The 23,121-nt window shown below is 41.7% G+C and overlaps 1 protein-coding gene and 1 long non-coding RNA gene across 4 annotated transcripts in view; one reads left to right on the top strand and one right to left on the bottom strand.

Annotated features, from left to right (window-relative positions):
* Nucleotides 1–23,121, top strand: part of kcnn3 (potassium intermediate/small conductance calcium-activated channel, subfamily N, member 3) — an 84,306-nt gene that overhangs the window by 52,832 nt on the left and 8,353 nt on the right. For all 3 annotated transcript variants that reach the window (XM_086038396.1, XM_086038397.1, XM_086038394.1), the window contains 4 exons: nucleotides 1,628–1,924; nucleotides 4,286–4,407; nucleotides 6,232–6,373; nucleotides 12,760–12,870. In XM_086038396.1, coding sequence (XP_085894522.1) covers nucleotides 1,628–1,924; nucleotides 4,286–4,407; nucleotides 6,232–6,373; nucleotides 12,760–12,870 — 672 coding nt within the window. The remainder of the gene's footprint in view (nucleotides 1–1,627; nucleotides 1,925–4,285; nucleotides 4,408–6,231; nucleotides 6,374–12,759; nucleotides 12,871–23,121) is intronic.
* LOC147143477 (uncharacterized) lies at nucleotides 19,269–22,077 on the bottom strand. The gene is made up of 3 exons (XR_015087991.1): nucleotides 21,934–22,077; nucleotides 19,825–19,937; nucleotides 19,269–19,417 (listed from the first exon to the last, which is right to left on the bottom strand). It is a non-coding gene; the product is annotated as an uncharacterized LOC147143477 (long non-coding RNA).

The following is a 23,121-nucleotide window of genomic DNA, read 5'->3' as shown; positions in this document are numbered from 1 at the left end:
CCTTTCCTCATGTGGTTTCTCTGTGCCTTGTCATGTCTTTTTTAACACAGTTCATCAGGTTGAATGCTTTGTGTGTGTGTGTGGGTGTGTGTGTATTGCGAGTGGTGATGTACTGGCGGATATAGTATGTCTTTGGGTTTGTTGGGAGGGAGGGCGGGAGCGGGTCTTCGTTTTATGTTGTGTTTTGGACATTTTTATTGGACAGCACTTCGAGTTGCATTTTTTGGTATGAAAAGTGCTATATAAATAAATGTGATTGATTGATTGATTGATTGATTGATTGTTTAAGAGCGTTTGTGTGTACAGTATTAAAGAAAGCATAGTATTCCTTTTTTCCACTGCAATTTGAAACCAGGAATGGCGATACTGTATGTTTTTACTCGTAAAAACGCTCCAATATATGCAGTACAGCCAACTTCTTTACCCGGACTCGCTGTGTGTCGGCCGAGCAATTCATCGTCAGACTCATCAATATTTTGAAGCAGATGTAATGCCTCCTGTACTCTATAAGATTTTTTTTTAGAGATCATCGTGACCAGCAGCGTTTCTCAATGCAGCTGCTGGTTGCTATGGAAACCCGGCGGCACCGTCCCAGCGCAATGTGCGTAAGATTACGTGGCGCCGTCAAATTGTCGGGTGCGCAGTAGTTAAAGGAGTAATCGCTCCTAACTATTTTTATATTGTTTAATACCATAAAATTCCATCATGGGGCTGACATTTATGCAGAATTCGGAAAAGTCAAGAGGTCAGGAGCATCGGCAATCTATATACGCAGAGTAATAACACGTCAAAGTTGGAAAAAATGATGGCACTGGTAGTTCTAGTGTTAAAAACTATGTTCCCAGCTACTGTATGTTTCATTTATTCACCATTTTGAAGTGGTGCTTGATTGGTTTGCATTCATGTCTGCTTATGAAAAACATAATGTTATGTTCTTCTATGTTACGGTTGTTCAAACTTACCCGAAATATTCTGGATAGTTCCACTTCCCACAGAAAACTTCTCTAAATTTTCCACCCCTTGGCAACTCTAATTTCCTTTACTTCTAATGGAAAAGTTGTTTCTTAATCCAAACAAATCAGATGTCAACCAGTGTCCCAGAACGGATTCACCTTCTGCCCCAATATTTATCTTTTCATTTCCTCTTCATCTCTCTCTTGCCTCCTCTCATCAGCACCCCCACACCCAGGCAGGCCCCCTCTGCTTTTCGTCGAATGAAACCTTCCTTTTGTGCTTTCCTTGTAACAGTGCCTTTCATAACAACATCAAGATTAACACAGCAATTAGCAACAAAAACATGCAAATACAGCAGGGGGGGAGAAGTACAATTAACGGAGGCAGTCATGGCGATCCCTTCTCGGAGAGTAAAAGAGATAAGCAGGGCTTGTTGTTGTTGTTTTTTTTTGTTGTTGTTTTTTTTTGCTAAGCAGCCCTGACGTGAGATGACTCTGCAAGTGCGCAATGCAAGAGTTGTGTGTTGTGCTAATGAGGCCGCACCGTGGCTGAATAGATGCAGATCAAGAGCCATTTACCCCCTTAAAAATAGCACGCGCTGACTTAAATCATCACATCCATCATGCGTACTGATAAGTGGACTCCTCTTGTGGCATCTCTCCCGTCTCCGCAGCTGTTTGTCATCGACAACGGGGCGGACGACTGGCGTATCGCCATGACGATGGAGAGGGTTCTGCTCATCGCTTTGGAGCTGCTGGTGTCGGCCGTGCACCCGGTGCCCGGCGACTTCAAGTTCCAATGGCGGGCGCGGCTGGCCTTCTCGTACGCGCCGTCGCAGGCCGAGGCCGACCTGGACATGGTGCTGAGCGTGCCCATGTTCCTGCGCCTCTACCTCATCGCCAGGGTCATGCTCCTGCACAGCAAACTCTTCACCGACGCCTCGTCGAGGAGTATAGGTGCACTCAATAAGGTCAGAGGCCGGGCGGCAAGACGTTTAGGGGGGATGCCTTCAGGCAAAGCTGCTCGGAAAGCTGTCCTTTTTATTTTTTATGGCGCTTATCCCAATTATGGTCACGGGTTGCTAGCTAATCACAGGGCACATAAACGAAACCATTCATTAGTTACAGTATTTAAAGCGGAAGTCAACCCAAACATTTTTTTTCAAGAGTATGTGTATGCAGGCCCGCTAGTTGAAACCTGGCATTCTGATTAATATTGATCTTGTGGAATATGATTTAAGGAGCAAAATCCACCTGTTTTTAGCCATCTCAGGGGGCGGCCATTTTGTCACTTCCGTCCACTGAAAATGAGATCACAAACGCTCAGGGCTCAGATAACGACCAACCACGGCTCAGCTTCAGAAAAAAGGTGAGCCGTGATTGGTCGTTACCTGAGCCTTGAGCAGTTGTGATGTCATTTTCAGTCAACAGAAGTGACAAAAATGGCCGTCAAAAAATCCCAGAGATGGCTAAAAACGGTTGGATTAACCCTTATTCCACAAAGAATTCTCCGAATGCCTTTGGATTATTTTCTCTTTAAACAAAAAAATTATAGTTAAAAAAAGAAAGTGTCTCAAAAGGGGGTGGCTGCTAAAATTAGCATAAAATGACATGTGATTGTTGATTTTTTTTTTACTACAGTTTAGTGGACTTTGTTTTAATAGACTGACTCCATTTCTTAATCCCACTACTATCATGTCGCAATTATTGAAACCATATACTGTACAAAAACACACATCACTGCACGCCATGCTTCAAGATGACCTTGAAAAAATAATCTCATATTAAATCGCAATCACAATATATTTTTTTTCAAAATCATTCAGCCCTTATTCGCACTCACATTCAGAATAGGCAAACTTCACACAGGATGCCGTGATTCAAACGCCCAAACTTCAGAAATGTTTAACTAGGCCGTGCTATCCACTTTTTCTCCGTGCTGCCCTGCACGAAAATGATAAGGTCAAAAAGCTCTTGCGCTCAAATGAGATCTGTGTTCTTCTCCATCCTTCCAATCACACGTCTTTCCTTTGCACTAGAGACATAAGCTACTTGGAATCCTTTATAACACAATATGAGATGAGAGCTTGAAATGGGAGCGAGATATTACATGCGGCTCAAATGGGCCGTGAAAAGAAAAGATCGAGGCGATGGCGGGGCGTGCCTGAGCCGTGCAGAAAACGATCAGCGCTGGGTTTTTTAATCACGTTAAATGATGATGACGATGTCGTGTTTAGAAGGACTGCGCATATAGAAAGATGCAGTAGGTTTTGAGGAGAAATGACATCTTTTAGTTTTCCTCCAGTGAGGTAAAAAAAAAGAGTTGAGGCTGCAATCAAAGTAATGCTTTCACAACTTTGGGACGAACCAATTGCCAGAAGTTGATCATCCGATCTAAATTGGCAAATAAAACTATGTGGAAATAGGTCAAACCACAAAATGTCACCCAACTTTGGAACATCACCAAATTATGTGATGTAGGTCATGTGTTACACAGTAACTTTTTCTTTCTTTCTTTCTTTTTTTTTTTTAAATAAAAAAAACAATCAGCCTCTTAGTTGGGTTGGGGGCGGGCACTGTGGATAAGGTGGATGACCGGGGGCCGCCGCCCCATTGGACCCGCTCTCTGCACGCCCCTGTTGAAAAGTACGATACTTGATAAATCTGACTAGACGGGTGAAGGTAATTACAGGGAAAGTGTAGCCAGGATGAAAACGGTATTGGGTATACGGACTCAGCCAGCACAATTTTTTTTTTCTCCAAGCAAAATGACTGCATTCTTCACAAGGTCACTCCGAGACATACCGAGTCATACCATTAAAGCAAATTCATCCATGTCAGCTGCCAGGAAGGACAAAGGCTTCAAGCTGTACATGTCAAATTGTATTCATATCTGTGTCTATATGTCGCATGTACGCAGTAACGTTTACAAGCACTGAAATCAACTCGAGCTGATGTGTATGCGGTTTCAAAAAAAGCTACTTTAAAGTAACATTATCATCATTCGTTTTTTTTCTATGTTAAATCACATTAACTGAACTTTTATTATCTGGTGAAGAACCGTACGTCCTTATTTGAGGACACAAAGCGATGAATGAACTTTTGCTTTAATGTCAGGTTTTCATCTGTTGAAGAACACTGTTGTTCATACAAAAGTGCAAAAAAACAAAAATCTAACAAAGCTGAAAAGATGATGATGACAAGCACAAGTCGTTGGGGCGGCTGGGACTTTATAGCGCTGCGGTCGAGCGTTGGCATATACCCAATATATTGTACAGTATTGTTGTGTTTTATAAGGCCTCGTGTAACAAGAGCGTGCGGATGTGTTGCAGGTGCATTTTAACACGCGGTTTGTCATGAAAACGCTCATGACGATCTGCCCCGGGACGGTGCTGCTGGTCTTCAGCATCTCTCTGTGGATCATCGCCGCCTGGACTGTACGAGTGTGCGAGAGGTCAGTAGTACAACGTGTGTGAGTGCGTGTCATCAGAATCTAAGGTATGTTGGTTGTATGTGATTGGAAGAAAATACAAATACTCGGTCAACCACAGTACACCAGACACTCGTTGACAAACGTGTTTCAACGGCTATGGCTAGCTTAAATAAACTTAAGAATTCTTATTAAATATTCTATATATATTGTTTATTATTTTAAATAACAGTACACATATATATTTGTGCATATTTATATATATATAAAATATATACTTTCAATTTTTGATGTGTTTTGAAGGCCATGAAATAAGACTTAAACATCGAAGCAAACTTTATTAGTCAGTTTAAGCACTTAAACATCACATTTTTCATGAGACCAAATGTCCGCCCTTGCAAGATTAGAAAACAACAACAATAGTAAAAGTTTGCACAAGGACAAACACGGAGGAACGAAGGGTGTTTCTCGACACAGCTCAAGATTGATGATCCGATTTGTTGAAGTTTTGCAGCCCTCCCAATGCATCATTTTAACTTCTTGTCGGGCAAAAACAAGGCAATATGGGGAATTATCCGTTGGTTAATAAGCTTATTTAAATGCATAAATGCCCTGCTGCTGGGAAGCCCTCGTTTGGGTGGCATCCAAGTTTAATTGGCATTCCCTCTCCTCTGCAAGCCAAACTAATGAAGGGGACAAAGGAGGGCATCAAATGAGTTGCAAAACTGAGAACGGCAACCTGCTCGGGAGCGCACTCTTGCAAACGTTTTAGCCTATAATCAACAGTATGCATTTCTGATGAATATTTTTTGACAAGACAGCATTTTCGTGTCCGATTTGCACTGGCACGGTTGCTACGGTAACAGTGTTGTGAGTGTGAGTGTGTGTCGAGCACACACACTGGAGCAAAAAGAGCCATGGCTAGGCATCGTATTCTGTTTCAGGCAAGTGTGCCAGGCTTAATCGAAGACTTTTTGTTGGAGTTGTCGGAGACCCATTTACATTTCTACTTCTTTGCACTGTTAGGCATCCATTGTGGTATGTGAATTGCAAGAATCATCAAATCTGTTCACCTACTTACTCATATTATGCATTCAAATTTGGAAATGTTGTATTATTTTGAATCATAATATTATGTTATGCTATTAAAATGCAAATTTGGGGAATGAAAAATGTACAGCATACTATTAGCATTGATCTTTCATTTCATTTGAATTTGAGATGCAATTTTTAAAATATAATAATAGGATTTTTTGTAAGCATCCTAGTGCTGTGATTACATATATTATTATTATATGTTATTAACTGTATTACCAGTATTATTTTGGGTACTCTTATTTAATTTTCAATTTTCATCTCCTGCCATGCAGTTTTGTTTTTTTTAACAATAAAATATCATTTTAAACTTTTCTTTCGCAATTTTATAATAAAATGTTCTCGGTGCATTATCAAAATATATGTATAGACTGTTTTAGATACCTAGTCCTGAATTCATTCAATTGTTAAAAATATTCTCTATCATGTCATATACTAATATTATTTTGGTTATTTTTATTCTCTGCATTGACATGCAAATTTGAGTGATTACAAATTTAATATATCATCCCCAAATCTCTGCATGTTTACACATTTTAATTCTAGATGCATTTTTCAATATTGTTTTTTTTTTTTCAAGCCCCATTGTCCTACCTTTATTTTTTTTCTTTTCTTTACTTTTTTCTTTTTGACAATCGTCATCACTATTATTATAATCATATAGCATTCACATGCAAATTTGAGTCATGACAAAGCGTAGATTTGATACTGGCGTATGTTATCCTTTGAGCACATTTGAGCTGTGTCGCTTAGGTACCACGATGCACAGGACGTGACCAGCAACTTCCTGGGAGCCATGTGGCTGATTTCCATCACGTTCCTGTCCATTGGCTACGGAGACATGGTCCCTCATACCTACTGTGGCAAAGGGGTGTGTCTCCTCACTGGAATCATGGTGGGTACAATGCGACCCGTTTTCCTAAAAATGTGCCGATACTACAACACTGATACCACTGAACCATCCTGACATATCCTATTCTACGGTTCTTCAAGGGGGCCGCGTGTGCTTGTTTCAACCTTTTAATTGACACTCCCGGTTTAAATTTAATGTATGACTATGTATTCACAGTTATGGATTATTTCAGCTCAGCAAGAAAATAACGGTCGTCTTTGCGTCCTTTCATCAAATCTACGCCACGGCGCACATAACAAAAGCTCCGTCCTATCCTCTCCCGCTTTCCCTCTGCCCGTCCCCTCGGCGCCGTCCTTGCCTCGTTCAAAAGGTCAACAGATTACAGCGCACTTTGGCCCTCGCCTGAGAAATTCGGCCGTTCGTGTAACACGGACAGCCCCCGAGCTCCCTCCTGAATTAGCCCGCTTCGATGTGTGTGTAGGTGCACCACAGGAGAGAGGCCATTAATGTTCGTGTGCGCGCACATGTCCTCATTGCATAATGAAGGTGCCACCTTTCCAGGGGTGTCACATCCTCCCACTCGCTTCCCTCCCTCACTCTCCCGTCCTATCTTTTCCTATTTATCACATTTCGCTTCCCGGGCTGTCCGTCTACTCCTCCTCATCCTGTGCCGGGCCCGGTGTTTATTTCTACCCACCGTCTGTCTCTCAGTGTCCCTTTCAACACTTCACTACCCCCCCCACCCCCCCCACCCCCTTATTTGCTCAGATTCCCATCAAACCCATCGCGGCTGTTTGCGCCACTCGCCATCACGTCGTCGACTTTCTGAGACGATTTTGAGACGATTAGTCCGATGTGAGGCAATGATGGGCTTTGGCAGTCATTGCAAAGGGCCACTAAAAAAAGTCTGGCTGCTTTGAATTATTTTGCAAGGTCAGGCAAAGGGAAGAGGATTTGAAATGAAGCATGTTACCTATGATTGCTTTCCTCAAAGGACATGTAGCACACGGAGACTAATTGAGAGACACGGCACAGTGAGTGCGCGACTCAATTGGGAATGATGCATTTTTTAATATGTTACCTAATCGTATTAACGTTCTGAATGGCAGAATGATTTAGTTCTCCAAGCGCGTCAGCTGTCGTTCTCAGAAGCGCTTTTTTCAAAAATGCAAATTCAGAGTGGAGATGCTTTCAAATCCACTTACTTTCAAGCAATTCAAGCCACTTGGTTACACTTTAGAATTTCGAGAGAGGAATTGTTGAGCATAAGCTCTTATTTATGGAGAAGACAATTTGTGCTAAGTACAGTACAGGCAAGTTGTTGATGAAAGTATGTCAAATTTGTGTGTGCATCTACAAAGTTCGGGTTTTTAAAACAATCACAAAAATGAGATGACAGTGTCTTTCCATGGTTATTTTAGCATTGTGATCCATTTATAAAGTCCAAAGAAAAATATAAACTTCATATCGAGTTTTGATGAACTCAAAGATCTAAAACTTCTTCTGTGTACACAAAGGTATACTTCGCTCAAATATTTTTTGTCGAAATCTGTTAGTGAGCACTTCTCCTTTGCCGAGACAATCCATCCATCTTTACAGGAGTGACAGACGCTAATTAGGCAGGATCATTATTGCACAGGTGTGCCTTAGGCTGCCTATAAAACAAAGACCACTCTACTCGAACAATCTTCTTCAACTGACGCATTACGTATGAAAAAAAGACGATACGATATTCCGCTATTTTTTTTTTTTTCATGTCATTTTTCATCCAGAAATTGCAATTGTAACAGCAATAGTTACCTAGCTCTTTTTCTTGCTAGTTTGCGCACGTGAAGATGCTGATCAAAAGACTGCAATTGAGTCAACGGGGAGCTTTTGTCAATTATAACTTATTACCTCGGCGAAGGCAAAATGTTTGATAGCTCTCTTCAAATGTTGAGTGAGCAAGTCGCAAAACGGGGGGTGGGGGGGAGCGGGGGTCGGATACCGAACGCCCCATGCTCGCCGCCGCGGGCTGCATCCTCCACACGGTGCTGGCACTGTGCTTGACACACACTCTTAAAGAGGACTCCCACACACGCTCTCCTCCCCTGTCGCACACAAACACCCTCATCAGAGTTTGCAGAGTGGATTATTTTTCACCGCTCATCAGAGGAGGAGTGACGAGCGGAGTGTTGGAGTGCGCGAGGGAAAACGGCGCTCAAAGTCGAGCCCTGAGAAGAAATACAGGTTACACTTTAGGTGACAGGTTAAGGGAAGGAAATGGATTCCTTTGAATCATTGTAATGAGTATGTGTAGAGAGCAGTCTCGTGGTCATTACTATGGCAACGAGTGAGGGTGCACCAGGTGTTTTCAAGGCGGGGAAGATGATGGACTGTGCAAGTGGAGGCTATTAACAAACTGCAGTGCATTTAAAGTAGTGTCACCCAAGCAATTTTGTCCATGCATTTTTCTTGTGGCTTCAATGTGGAAAAAAAAAAATGTACACGTATACAGTATATGGCTGATCTACACAGACTGTTACTTTACTTTGATGTTGATGCACCTGCTGGATTAGTAGAAATAGGTGGGTAGGTTGATTGGTAGGAAGATGTTTGCTGGAGGAAGGTAGGCAGAAGAGGTTTGCGAATTGTGGTAGGCAGTACAAATTAGTCGTAGGCAGTGTTGCCGCAGTTAACTTTAAAAAGTAACTAAGTTACTTTACTGATTACTTGGTTTTAAAAGTAACTAAGTTAGATTATACGTTCCTTTCCGGGGTTACCTTGAGCAGATACCGACAACCTTGCTTAGCATAAAAATGACGCCCGGTTTTGCAAGTTAATTGGAAGTGCATTTTTAGCTGTGACATTTAAGCATAAAGTTTGTTTTTACTAAAAATGAAATAAAGACAACTTTTTTGACTTACCATCATTATTTCAATTTAAAAAATGAGTCTTGGATTTCAGTTTACATAAATGGGCTACTTGTTTTTAATTAAAAAAAAATGTCTTTCTCGACTTCACTATACATAAGTTACATTTCTAAATAAAATCCAAATTAAAGGCAGTCTTTTTCACTTGACATATTTAACTATTTATATTATAATGGGCAAAACTCAACATTTATAATGTACATTGTTTATAAATATAACGATTACATTTGGGGACCTCCTGCACTCAACCCTCTCCAGGCAGGTGTTGCAGATTCGCAACAACTAATTGCTAATCCCCTTAATTCACAGTCATATTATACAGTATGAGCCTTTATTTTACTCAGAAGTACTACTAAACTATTACTAAAACTTAATTGGAGCCGGAGAGGGTTAACACAATCTGGTGTGACTTTCTAGGTAATCTTGAATGCATACTGCGCTGCGATCCATGTTGTTGTTAGCTAGTTTGGTAGTCAGTTGATTAGTTACAGTACTACATTTATTAGGTAGGTACATAGGTATAGCTAGGTAGGTAGGTAAGTCGATCGGTAGTTGTTAGAACATTAGGTAAGTAGGTAGATAAGTAGACTGGCAGGAGACATTCCAGGATGTAAAGTCTGTAGTAGAATGTTAGCCAGGTTGCTAGGTACCAATTTTGATGAAGTTGGCTAATAGAGTGTAGATAGTTCGTTACGTAGGTTGGAAGTTGAATTGGGTTGTTAGCTAGTTTGGTTGCCAGTTGATTGGTTACTTCATTTATTAGGTAGGTATGTAAGTCGGTCAGTAGGTAAGTAGGTAGATAAGTTGACGGGTAGGAGACTTTTCAGTATATAAAGTCTGTAGTAGAATGATAGTTAGGTAGGTAGGTAGGTTAGTCCATCAGACTGTTGGTAGTATAATTAGTTGGCTAGTTCTGTACGTAGGTAAGTAAGTAGGTGCACATTAGTAGAAGGTAGGTAGTTTAGAAAAAGTTAGTGAGGTAATAGGTTGTCAGGTAGGTGGTAATGATGTGTAGAATGTGGATTTTTTTGTGTTGGATATAGGCAGAAGTCTCCACTATTTCCTGTCTGTATCGATGTTTTTTGTGTCCTTTCAGAAGCTTTTTCTTGAAGCTAAAATGATCCAATTGTCTCCTTGCGGTGTGTAATTGTCGCGCAGTGGCACAGATGGTAATTCCCCGTTTTCTGACAGCGAGGTGGATGGCTGCGCCGTGGCAGAGCAAGCGAAGGGAAACTCTCGGCCGTATGAAACGGATCACAGCGGCTCAGCTCGCGTCAGTCCGTCTGCAGAGATTGCACAGGGAACCCCGCCGGAATCCAACGCGCGTGGGCGTACACACAAAAACTCCCACACTCTCACGCGTGTGCGCACAATGTCTGCATAGAACAATCAGCGCCGTGCTGATTCGGACCACGGGGCACAATTGCACATGCAGAGCTCTGCGCTTTGCTGTACATATTGTGCTGCAGCAATTCATCAAAGCTTTTTTTTTCCTCTCTGCAGTGGCTTTTCAAGTGCGGTATATGAAACATAACACAAATGTAAAGAAATAAACTGGTTTTATGAAGTGTAATTATTGTTTGTTGGGACAAGCAAAAAAATCACATTAACGGCTGTTGTGTTGTTTGTGTGCATTTAAGGGCCATATCCTAGTGAGCGATGTCAAGAACGTGGCGGCTTATTGTGCCCAGAGAAGCTCGGCTCTATTATAAACATTCCATTTTGCCAACGGAAGGGCTCCCTCTACGCAAACACTTTGTATATTTAAAACAAACACGTAGCTTTGCCATAGGAAAGTCTATTTAGCTTATTGCTAACAAATAATGCACAACGCCTTTGTCGGGCTAATGAATAGCATCAGTGTTGCCAGATATTTGCAAGATATTTATAACACAAACATTCGAGGAACACATGCAGGCAGATAATACAGAAATAGTCACAGGCATATATTCTTTATCCTTTGCAAAGAATGATTTGATATGATTGAGGAGTATTTCCATGTCTATTCGTATTTCTGTATTATACTGTCCCTTGGTGGCCAAGGCAGGCACAAATAAACTACGACCTGACCGATTCCTGATTCATGTTGTTGCTTTAAACATTCTGCCCAAAACATCAGCTCATTTTTGCCGATTTTGAAAGAGCTAATATCGGCCTCTGAAATCAGCCAACTGGTTAATCGATGGGGCCCTCCACAAGTCCACTTTTTCTCTCTATTATAAAGTTACAAATACTTATAGACAAAATTGTATTGTATTGTAAACCAGTCAAATGTTCTGCCTGTAATTCATATCTTTATTGTTGTAAGCATTAAGGAACCAAAAAAGTAGTTGTTTTATTCATCAGATATTTATTTTTTCAATTTGTCGGTTATTGGAATTTTATTCCGACCAATATCGGAATCGGCATCAGCCTCAAAAAATCGGCCAGGCCCTACTTCTTATTATTAGTTTCAAATTTTTTGAGGTGGTACTTGGTCTATAAAGTTTGAGAAACTTCAACATTTATGGACGCTTTGTGGGTTTCCATCGGCTTACATCATATTTTATTCATAGTTGAGGATGAGTATATAGACATGGGCACTAATGCCTGTCTGTGTGATGCATTTGACCCGGACAGTTATTTTTGGGAACAAACTTATTCTTGGTGTGCTTATTTGATTTTTTTTTTTTTTTTTTTTTTTTTACTTTTTCCCTTCTTCTCTCGCTTGCAAGGAGGAAGGAAGCGCCCATAAATTTTCATTAAACGCGCCTAATCTTAATTCATTGCTTATCAGGAGATATGTGACCTCATTAACATTGCCTTCATTCGCCGCCGTCGTCCGCTTCCTCCAGGATTCATCCTTCCTTGCCATTTGTATGCACTCACACTCGGCTCGCTCTCTTTATCTTTGCCTCCCTCCATCCCTCCCCTTTTTGCTCCATGCGTAATCCCCCCCCCCCCCCCACTCCTCTTCCCAGCACTCAGCATCCCCATTGAAAACAGTATCTAATCTGAAAGTTAACCAAGTCTGTCGTCCTCCCGGTGTTCCTCTCCACCGCTCAAGCGCCGCCGCTCGGCGAAGCCAGCGCGCGTTTCCTGACATCCGAGCCTCCTGTCGGCCGCCAGAAGACTGACACTAAGTAATTAAGATAGGCGGCGTCCCATTAAATGACATTATGGAGTGTCAATCTCCGATGCTTTTTCCAGCGTACGTCTCAGTCGCGTATTTGGGAAGTATGGAAGGAGGGATCTTACACCAGATGGATTGGAAGTTAAAATAGATTTGGCTTGCTTGTCGACATGAAGAATTAGGGATATGGAACGGAACTCTCCAACCTAATCCTTTTTTCCCTCTCTCCGTCCCTCTCTCTCCTATCGCTTCTGTTTGGCGCTGTCTCGCTCATGTTTGTGTTCCCCTGTCACTCACTCGGGTTTAATTCTCCAAGTCAAATTAGCCAATTTCTCCTCCTTAGCAACTGACTCGGTGTGTTTCTATCTATACCCCGCAAAATCCCCCCCACCCCCCTTTTGCAGGGTGCCGGTTGCACGGCTCTGGTGGTTGCCGTGGTAGCCAGGAAGCTGGAGCTGACCAAGGCCGAAAAACACGTACACAACTTCATGATGGACACGCAACTCACCAAGAGGGTGCGTAAAGGCCTTGTGTGGTGCCGCTGTGCTTCTACCAATGAAGGTGACGCGTATGTAAAAGGCATGATTACAACGATCAAGAGAAAAAAATGTTTTTGAAAAGGTACAGACCTTCACATAGACGTGCAAAGATGACTCAGTAACGTGGATGGTGCACTAGTAGCAGCAATGTTGGACAAATTACTTCTAAAATGTGTTACTAGTCACACGCATTTAAAAGTAATTAGTTATATTTCAGTTTTATGTTCCGCTGCTTTTCAAAAATCAACCCAAATACATTTTTTTTTTACAAGAATATGTTCCCAGCAGGCCCACGAGTTGAAACACAATATTGTGTTTGTGGAATATGAGTTAACTTAAGCCAAAAAAATCCACCCCGTTTTAGCCATCTCAGGGGGCGACCATTTTGCCACTTCTGTCGACTGAAAATGACAGCACAAATGTTCAGGGCTCAAGTAACGACCAACCACGGCTCAGCTTCAGAAAACAGGTCAGCCGTGATTGGTTGTTATCTTAGCCCTGAGTAGTGGTGATGTCATTTTCAGTCGACAGAAGTGACAAAACTGCCGCCCCGAGAGATGGCTAACAAGTGGTGGATTCATTCTTATTCCACAAACGCAATATTTATCAGAATGCCTTGTTTCAACTAGTGGGCTTGCATAGAACATATTCTGGAAGAAAAATATTTGGATTGACTTCCGCTTTAAGTTACTTTCATCTAAACAACAGCAATTCAAAAGTACAACATTAAGCTTTATTAAGGGGAGTATGTAGTGTTAAAAGTGCTAGCAAGACTTATATGTAGCCTCACTTCACTAATAATGATCTTATCTTATTCAATTAGATTTTCGGGCGTAAAAAAAACGGAACAATTATCAATTTTCATTGATGCTATGTTTATTGATAAATACGTACACAACCTGAGTGACACGACAACCGACCAGTAGCACTCTTCAATTCATCTGAGAGTAGTGTTGTGTCGTTTGCAGCTGATTCATTCGAGCAAACGAATCTCTCGAGTGAACGTACTGAATGGAATCACGCGATGAGCCGATTTGTTCCCTTCGCCAGTCGGCTAAACTCAGCCCGTCAGCATGTCAGCTTGCTCGTGAATCTTCGGCGAGTGACGCAGCCGGCGTGCGGGCGCGGGCGGGACCGTTGACGTCCGAGCCATTCGTTAACTGCCGATGAACGGCATGTATCGGTCAGCGAACGCTTTGATTCTGCTCATCGTGATTCTAAACGTTTCCCACTCACGCGGATATGCTTTCATTGGCATCCGTTTTCTCCAAGTTAACGGCTGACGTCGAGTCGAGCCACAGGAGCGCATACACGACCCCATTAGCTTAACAGACTAGACATAAAAGTAATGAGTGGAGAGGAGATGAGGGGAGGCAAGTGCTGAGTAAATGAGAGTGTGTAGGATAGTCTTAAAGTCTGTTCGGCTCTGTTTTGAAATTATTTAGAATGAATGTAAAGTGATAGTAATACAAATATATACTGTATAATCTATACAGTATGTACACATATATAGTATCATTATTATTATTCCCTCTGTGCCTCTGTAGCAGTTATAACCTTTTTTTTTTCAAATGGGAAAAAGAAGGGATCTATTTGAGGGAGGTGTTTATTTGTGGTTTATAAGTGGATGACTAAATGGTGCACGGCATCTATTAGGCCGCTACGGTAAGTGGGTTTTCAACTTGTGGTATGTAAGTAATGCAGGAGGAGCAGTGTAGTAAATGTACATAGGAGTATTTGCGATTCCAAGCTGTAAAATAGCATTGCCAAAAAAATACGTTTGTTTTTTTTTTCTCCGTTTTCAGTCCAAAATGGAGAGGAGCGCATTTATCGGTTACCAATCCCGTCGGGTGATTTTCACGTCAGTCGGGGATTGACAGCTTGTCCTTTTGCTGCGCCTCCTTTGCCCTCCATAACAACAGCATCGCGCTCGGCGTCGCCGTGACAGTGCCGTGTTATTTTGCAGAGTGGAAGCAATAAAAGGTTATCTCCTGCGAATTTGTCCCGCCAAATGTCTTACTGTCTTTCCATCACCGGGCTTTTCCCTCCTCCGTCCTCCGATTCTCCCGCCCGCTTCCACAAGTGTGACATTTGTCTCTTTTACTGTAAATTCCCGTCCCTCCTTTTCAATCTGTCATCTTCTGTTCTTTGCTTTTCTTTCCTCGCGGCCCTCGCTATTTGGCCTCCCCTTCCCTCGCTCTTCTGGCCCTTTTCAATTTTTCATACAATTGAAAGACCCGCGTTTTAAAAATAGCAGTCAGTATCAAATATGTAGAGTACATTATGGCAGCAGGGTATGCGGGAGGGATGATCAATGACTTCATGGACTCGAAAGAGGAGGAGACGTTCGCCGGGTGGTCCTCTGGCCATCCTTACGCCTCACAACGTGTTTGACAATTTGGACAGTGCTCACAAGGGAGTATTTTTTTTTTTTCATTTCTCATTAAATACTTGTCCTGGGCCTTTTTTTTTTTTTTTTCAGATTTCTTGAATAAATGTTTTTTTTTTTTTTGAATGAGCTCTCAGCAGCATCCGTCATCTGCTGCCGGAGATTAAACAGTAAACAGACAAAAAAATCCGCCCAGAGCCATTTGTAATCCAATCGGAGCATTAGGCACATGTGTGGGCTTTTTAAGAAATATATATACATCATTGTCGTTTTGAATTAGTTGAGCCTTTCCCACAGCTCTCCCTTGCAACTGCTCATCCATACCCCCAGGGACATGCTTCTCTGGCTGGTTGGTATGTAACGACGGCCTTATCCGCACTGACTTCTGAAGTATTTTGTTTGCATATTGAAATTCAGCTTGTTGGTTTTTTTTCCAGAAATGTCATACAATTTAAAACGTGATGTGATCTCAATTAACACACCGCGGGTGTGTTGTGTCGAGGGCTGTGGGTGCTCGGTGTGCAGGGTGTGCGGTGACATTTCCTTCAAAGGGTCTTTGGGTTTACGTGGCGGTAATTGTCTCCTGCCCTCGATTACTGAGCGACTAACGATCGAAGCTGTTGTATGCACACTGATTTACATGCGCCGGGCCTTTCTCCGCCATATAGGCGCAACACGAGAACACAATCACTCAAGGCCATAATGATGAATAATGCAACAATAGACTCCGGCTGACATCCTGTCCATCTTGCCGAACGTTGTACATACACTCGGGGGAACAGAATTACATTGAGACGCGTGCCATCTACTTCAGTGGCACGGTGTCCCCCTTTTAATGGATGAACAAGAATGGATTGCCAATTAGTGGAGACCGCGGCCAGTGGACCACGTCTATAGTCGGTGTGGGTTATGTGTGTGTTGTGAAAAAGTATTTCTGCCGCGCTTGCTCGACTTCTTTGTAAAGCCTGCTGAGGACGGTCTGTGGACACAATCATTTGAATGTGTGCTTACAGAGACGGAGTGCAGCAAAGCAAAACTGCAGGAATTGCACATAATGCTCGTCTGGAAATGTATAAGATTTGAGAGAAGACGTTCTTCAAGGGTGCTGGAAAGGAATTTACTTGACTTTGCGCAGATCTGATTTTTTTGCATTTTATGCAAAGTCGGTTGTAATGTAATGATTTACTGATCGATCAATGGCGTCATTTATCGGAAATGAGACGTTAGAGCAAACAAAATCTCATACTGTGGTGTCATCGTTAATAAGCCACGGTTTCTCAGCATATATTAATTTTTTTTGTCTATTTTTTCCCAATATCTTTAAATAATTTTGTGTCTAATTGTTATTACGTTTTCCCCAATGCATTTCAATGGGGGTCATTTATAAGCAAAATTGGGCTATTTGTGGGCCGGACCAGACCCAATTGGGGTGGTCGACTGTACAGTAAATACACAAGTTGATAAACAAAGTGATTGGTTATCCGTTGTTTCAAAATCGGTGATCGGCTCCATAATCCTGATTGTGTAGAGCCTAGAAATTACTTCTCCGAAATTGAACTTCAACACACGCTATACTGAAGAGATACCTTAGTGATCGGGGGGATTGCCCCAGAAGATAATTTAGACTTTTCAGTTAAGCTAAGGAGCATGTTTCGGGAATGTAGGAGGAAGTCAGAGAGCCCATATTCCAAACCCTAACCTCAGAACTGAGAGAGGGACGTGTTACATGCTTTATCATCATTCTGCCTTCAAATATAATAGAATCCTTCCATTATTTCAGTAGTTCAAGAACAATTTTCTACCTAACATTTTCTCCCCTTAAAATAATTTGGATTGTTTCTCATGTAATGTTCTCATTTCTTGAGATGGGGATTGTTTTCGTTTTTTGTTAGCTACAAGCTAAAATCATCACGATTTTAACAAATAAAAACATAACATATTCTCTGCATCACTAATTGACTGTGTGTTATCTCGAAAAATATTTTAAATTACTCAAATTGTTTTCCGCAAGCCTTAGTAATAACTTTTACTTACTTTATACATAATACATGAACCCTTTTTTCATGCACCTCCTCTACCAGTAGCTGGTAAACTATAATCAATGTAATCATCATATTTGCATACCTGTCAACTTATACGTTTTCCCCGTATTTTATACGTTTTTTGATCATTTCAAATTGTGTACCGTGTAACAATTTTTGTACGGGGAAAAAAAATTCAAAACTCGTCTTTTGTTAGACCAATCTCGTTTTGCCCATTTCGGCTCCGTTGGCGAGCTAGCTCCGTTAGCGATTCCGACTGCAAACTTCGGCCGACTTTCACGATAAACACTGCGTAAGATACTATATAGAAATGTCCGTTCCGTTTCCCCCACCTCTCCCGCTGAGCGATAAATACTGTGTAAGATTATATATAGATACTGCGTAAGATCATATACAGAAATGTACGGGCAAATTACAACTTTTGTGAGATTCAGCACAGCCCGGGGTTGCCAGGTATGTATTCGTGCCACTCCGATCAACTGCGAGTCATCATGACATCACAATAAGTGCCGACGAATCCTGAGGCTTAATCAGCGATGAGCTAACACTCAGAGCGCAGGGTTAATTTCAGTTCAGCTGAGTGTTCCTCTCCCTGTAATAGGATTTAAGATCTTAATTGATAATAGTTAACGTAACCCCTGAGTCGATGGTGCGTGAGGTTTTAATTGCTCGTGTTAGATGTCAGGACGAGCATCAAAGGTTTTATCTAAATGGCTGCAGGCGCCTCGTTTTTAGCGCTACGCTCCAAGTCTTTCTGCTTGTTGCCGCTAACTGAACACGTCCACTGTTGATGGTGGAAAACTTTCCTCCGCAATCTCAATTAAAAGCACCAGTGAGACACAACTGTCTGTGTAAAAAAAAAAAAAAATAGTAATAACAATGGTGAAACTTTCTGAAGTCATAATGTTCTTTTTTAATTGAGTCATATCTTGTTGGGCAAAATTTGTACTCCAATTTGGCTGCCAGTCCGCAGCGCCGGCTAATTCACTACCGAGTGCTCCAGCCAAAGAGAATATGCTGCAATATCGCTCACAGTTTGCGCCATTAGCCAAATGGGAACAGCCCATTCCCCAGAGATGCCAGCTCGCTTCCATTCCAAAAGAAAACAAGAGCTCTCAATTGAGCCAAGCTCTCCGCCAAGGCCGAACACCTCGTGTCCTGGAGGTGGCGATAATTTAAATAGACGTTATGGAAAACTGACTTTTTAATTGCCTGTGCGCACAAATAGCGTCTCTGGAGTGCCCACCCACCAATCAAGTGTGAAATTAGGCAACTAAGTCTCTGCCATTTTCTTTTTCTCACAAGCTAAATGAGCTAAATGTAATCACTATCATGCCAACGCCAAAAGATAAGCTGAGCTGCAATGTTGTTGAATGCACAGAATAGCAAAGAGCGTTATCGGCGTCGGCAGGTTTTTTTTGTGTGGGATTTTATAATATATATGTACATACACTCAACATGACACTAAACATACGGTTAACCATAAAAGTACAAAACAAAAATTAAGGTCATTTTTAAAAATGTTTAAGTACATAGCAGGTTGATTAAACCCACTGCTTCTCAATATCACTTTTATCTGAGATTTTTTTATTTATTTATTTTTTTCAATTTACTGAAATGATTTGTGCAAGGCCTGGTTAATACGAAGTCCCTGACTGAATAGACGCAGCAAGTTTGTTCAAGCAATTTCCTTTTCACAATATTCGTCATTATGTTTCTTGTCACACCTAATGTACTTGTTCACAAAGCTAAGACAGGCAGATGTTTTTTTTTTTAATTATTATTATTATTTCTTTTGTTTATATTGTAGTGAGCAGTCCCATTCTTTATTTCCTGCAGAGGGTACACACCAATTTTACAGTCTACCTGATTTTTCTACTCGAAAGAGTCGAAAGACCATGACAAAACTCCAACATTTCTTCATGTCATTTTTATACTGGGAAATGACTTGTAATACAAACTCTCGTATTCATATCCATCAACGAGCTTCCTGATTGCCTTTCGTTCTGTTTCACATCACAATCACAAGTCCATAATGACTCAATCTAATCTTTTCCAGACATCCGAAGATCAGCCCATTGTTGACTTTGATCTGAAAGGTGGAAAAATGCACAAAATAGGTCCAGTAATCAGCATGTGCGTACCCAGCTCCCCCTTTCCCTGTTGGCATCACGGGTACCCTTTTGTGGTGGCATCATAAAGACGCCGATGAAAAAGCGAAACACAGATGTCATGTTTCCCAGTGGCATGCTTATGATATCCAAGCACAAATTGTACATTTTACATTGAAATCAGCATCATTTAGCGTCGAGTGTCTTTTATTAGCAATTTTAGCCAGTCAATTTGGAAGTCAACATACCACTGTACTTTCCAGAAACATTTTGGCAAAGCAGCCTTGACTAGTTTAATCCAGCTATTAATTTGCGGTACCCTCCCACCTGAACACACCGTGCTAACTTTTTTTTTTTTTTTTGAGCCTGTGTGGACATTAAAATGTACCTTTTCGGTGTCACTGTGTAAGGTCAAATCCGAGAGTCATCACATGGAGGAACAGAGTGGCCACTTGTCGTCAAGGTGACCGCTCTCTTTGTTTATGTTTTTGTCCTCTCCACCTAATGACCAATTTTACGCGCATGCACACACACACACACACACACACAGGTCATTAAGACAGAAAGGGGCAGGCAGTAGTGATAAGTGATTGATTAATCCTTCACATTATGGCAACCTCTCAACGCCGCTTGTTCTAACACATTCCCCATGTACCCGACATAAGGTGTGCCATGCGCGGGACGCAACGGAACACATCTTTGACCCAGATGGCACCGACACGGCTCCCCACGTACAAACCATATGCCGCGAGTATTGCTGCTTAGCTCCTGTTTACTTTCCGCTGGAGTCCATTGACAGTGGATATAAAGCGCCTACAAACTTACTGAACGGGAGTCAGCACACCCCTGTCACCAGTTAAAGTGGAAGTCAACGGAAACATTTTTTTTTTCAGGAATATGTTCGATGCAAGCCCACTAATTGAAACAGGGCATTCTGATTAATAAGAAATATGAGTTAAGCAGCAAAATCCAACAGATTTGAGCCATCTCTGGGGGCGGCCATTTTGTCTTCCGTCGACTTAAAATGACATCACAACTGCTCACAACGACCAATCACTGAATCACAGATTCAGAAAACAGGTCAGCCGTGATGGGTCGTTGTGAGCAGTTGTGATGTCATTTTCAGTCGACAGAAGACAAAATGGCCGGTCCGAGAGATGGCTAAAAACGAGTGCATTTCGCCGCTTAACTTATACTCCACAAACGCAAAATTAATCAGAATGCCGTGTTTCAACTAGTGGGCCTGCTGGGAACATATTCTTAAGAAAAATATGTACGGGTTGACTTCCGCTTTAAAGATTCCGATTAACCCCAAATGAAGTTCAGATGTTTTCGTCGGCTTTTCCATGACATGTCGTTGTTTTCGAGTAGTGTTCACCGTATTCTGTGGTACATTTAATGCCTTAGAAATTCTTTTTTCTTCCCCTACTCCGGACTGGTTCCTTTGAACGAGATCCCTCTGATGCTATAGAAGCTCTCTGTGGACCATGACTCATGCTTGCGCAGATGTGACTTGTGCAGATGTGACTTCAAAAGTGTCAAGAAAAGCATACCGGATTCATCAAAGGCCCTTTGAATGTGCGCCGACTCCCATTTTAACGTGAGTTTGATTGGAATTGGTTAATAATGAATACAGCCGCATCCTCACTCATAAGAGGATGTGCACACGTGTGCAACCACATAGCCTCAGTTGTTTGTTTTTACTCCCCCTCCTCAACGGAAGTTTTCAAAATATATCGATGGAGCTGCACAAGTTGAAGGATAAAGTTTGAAAATGATTCGTCTTGGTCGCTCTCTTTTACATCACCAAAACGTGACGTTTGAATACGGATTTGTAGACTTTTCACATCCACTGGCGCTGCAATCGTCATTAAGTCATTTAACTTTATCAATGGAGATAAGCTGCTCTCAGCCCTTTGGGGAATTGAAAAAAAAAAGAAAGCAGTTGCAGCCGACAGTGTATCACGCTGATTAAAACCGGATGGAAATCGCAAGCTGGAGAGCAGTGGGACAAACACCATCTTAATATTACATTTGTACATCAATCATGAGGATTGTTGTCCTGCTGGACAAAATATTCCCATTGATATTGTGCGCCACTGACATGTTAGAAGATGAGTAGTTCACATGGCATTGGTGGTTAGATCCGTTTGATTAAATGTGATAGCGGGATGTTCTTACAGACCTCATCGCTCCTCGTTTGACTTGCTCTAATCACTCACCTGATACGACAGGATGAGGCCCATTAATGACTGATGAACATGTTAATACACGAGGACACCCAATGTGCTTTTCAGAGACCTTCTCTTGATTAAAAAACGAGTGGAACAGGCAACGGTCAACAGAATTAACAAGATAAGTTTAAAGGTCAACTTCTTAACATTTGTCACCTGGAAACCCAATTACTGTCTTCGATCTCTAATCTTAATACATCGGAACCTGCTAACTTTTTCACAATATGGTATCATAAAACTACACTGAAAGTAAAATGACTTACTTTGAAGACCTGCATGGAAAGAGAAAAGGAATCTTGTCTGGTCATCTGGCGTGTCGAGACTGTCAACGTGTGACTGGCGCGTCGCATGTAAAGGGAATGAGAGGAACTGCTTTGATAGGCTGTGATCACTCTCAGTGGCGCAGACCTCCTTCTGTCTGAGAAATGATCGACACAGGGTCTAACTTGCCTCTGCTCGGGATTTGTCATTCGCAAAAACAGAGCCCTACGTGTTAAATTGTTTTCTAAATCTAGATAAGTATTGGGTCAAATTAGATTTGGCAATTCAGTTACACATGATACATTCTGTTGAAATTAGGTGTGACAATGCTATGTCTATTTTGTTTTATTTTTTTTATTATTCAAATCGAAAATAATACAACTCCTAGTGGTTAGCATGTCTGCCTCATATTCCAGATGTCTCGGGCTCTCGTGCCATCTTGGACCCGTCCTTTAACGAGCTTTCATGTTCTTCCCGTGGTTAAGTGGGTGCAATCCGGGTACTTTGGCTTCCTCGCGCTTTCCAGAATATGCCTGTTAGATTCTTTGAAGACTCTAAGAGTGTCTTTTGGTGTTAATGGTTGTCTCCATGTGCCCTGCAGTCGGCTCACCTCTTGTTAGCTGGGATAGCCTCCAACTCACCCATGAGCCTTATATAACTAAAACCGCTATAGAGAATGCATGGATGAAAAAAACACAAATGAAAACTAAAAGGTGCTTAGCAAAAACAATTAGGATTCCTTTGGGTGGGGAGGGGGGGGGCGGTTGTGTGGATTCTCACCAAAATTCAATAGTAACACCGTTGGCAGATTACTTCATCACAAAAGTTCAGGTCAATATGAAAATGTATCAAGATTAATTGCCCACAAACGTATGCTGATTAAAACAAAATGTCCTTGACGCAGGTAGGTAAAATGCTACAACGGTTGCCCTTGACAACGTGTTATGGCTGTGTCTCTCAGCAGCCCCTTTTACACTACCTGTTAAAGTCAGCATTTTTCCAGGGTCTCTGTTCTGTATTCCGACACAAAATTGTCAACCCAGCAATTTTCTACCTTCTGAGGTGGAATCAGAGGCGGGACGCCACCTTTGCATAAGGGAATGATAGAAAGGAATTGTTCATGTTCGACAAATTTTGATGTCATCACGCATCTGATTACGACAGTGTTCGTTCGTTCGGTTCCTGGGCCT

The sequence above is a fragment of the Filicampus tigris genome, chromosome 8, assembly GCF_054856515.1.
Source record: "Filicampus tigris isolate MCC_2025a chromosome 8, RoL_Ftig_1.0, whole genome shotgun sequence".
Taxonomy (NCBI): Eukaryota; Metazoa; Chordata; class Actinopteri; order Syngnathiformes; family Syngnathidae; genus Filicampus; species Filicampus tigris.
This window is presented reverse-complemented; position numbering and strand designations above follow the sequence as displayed.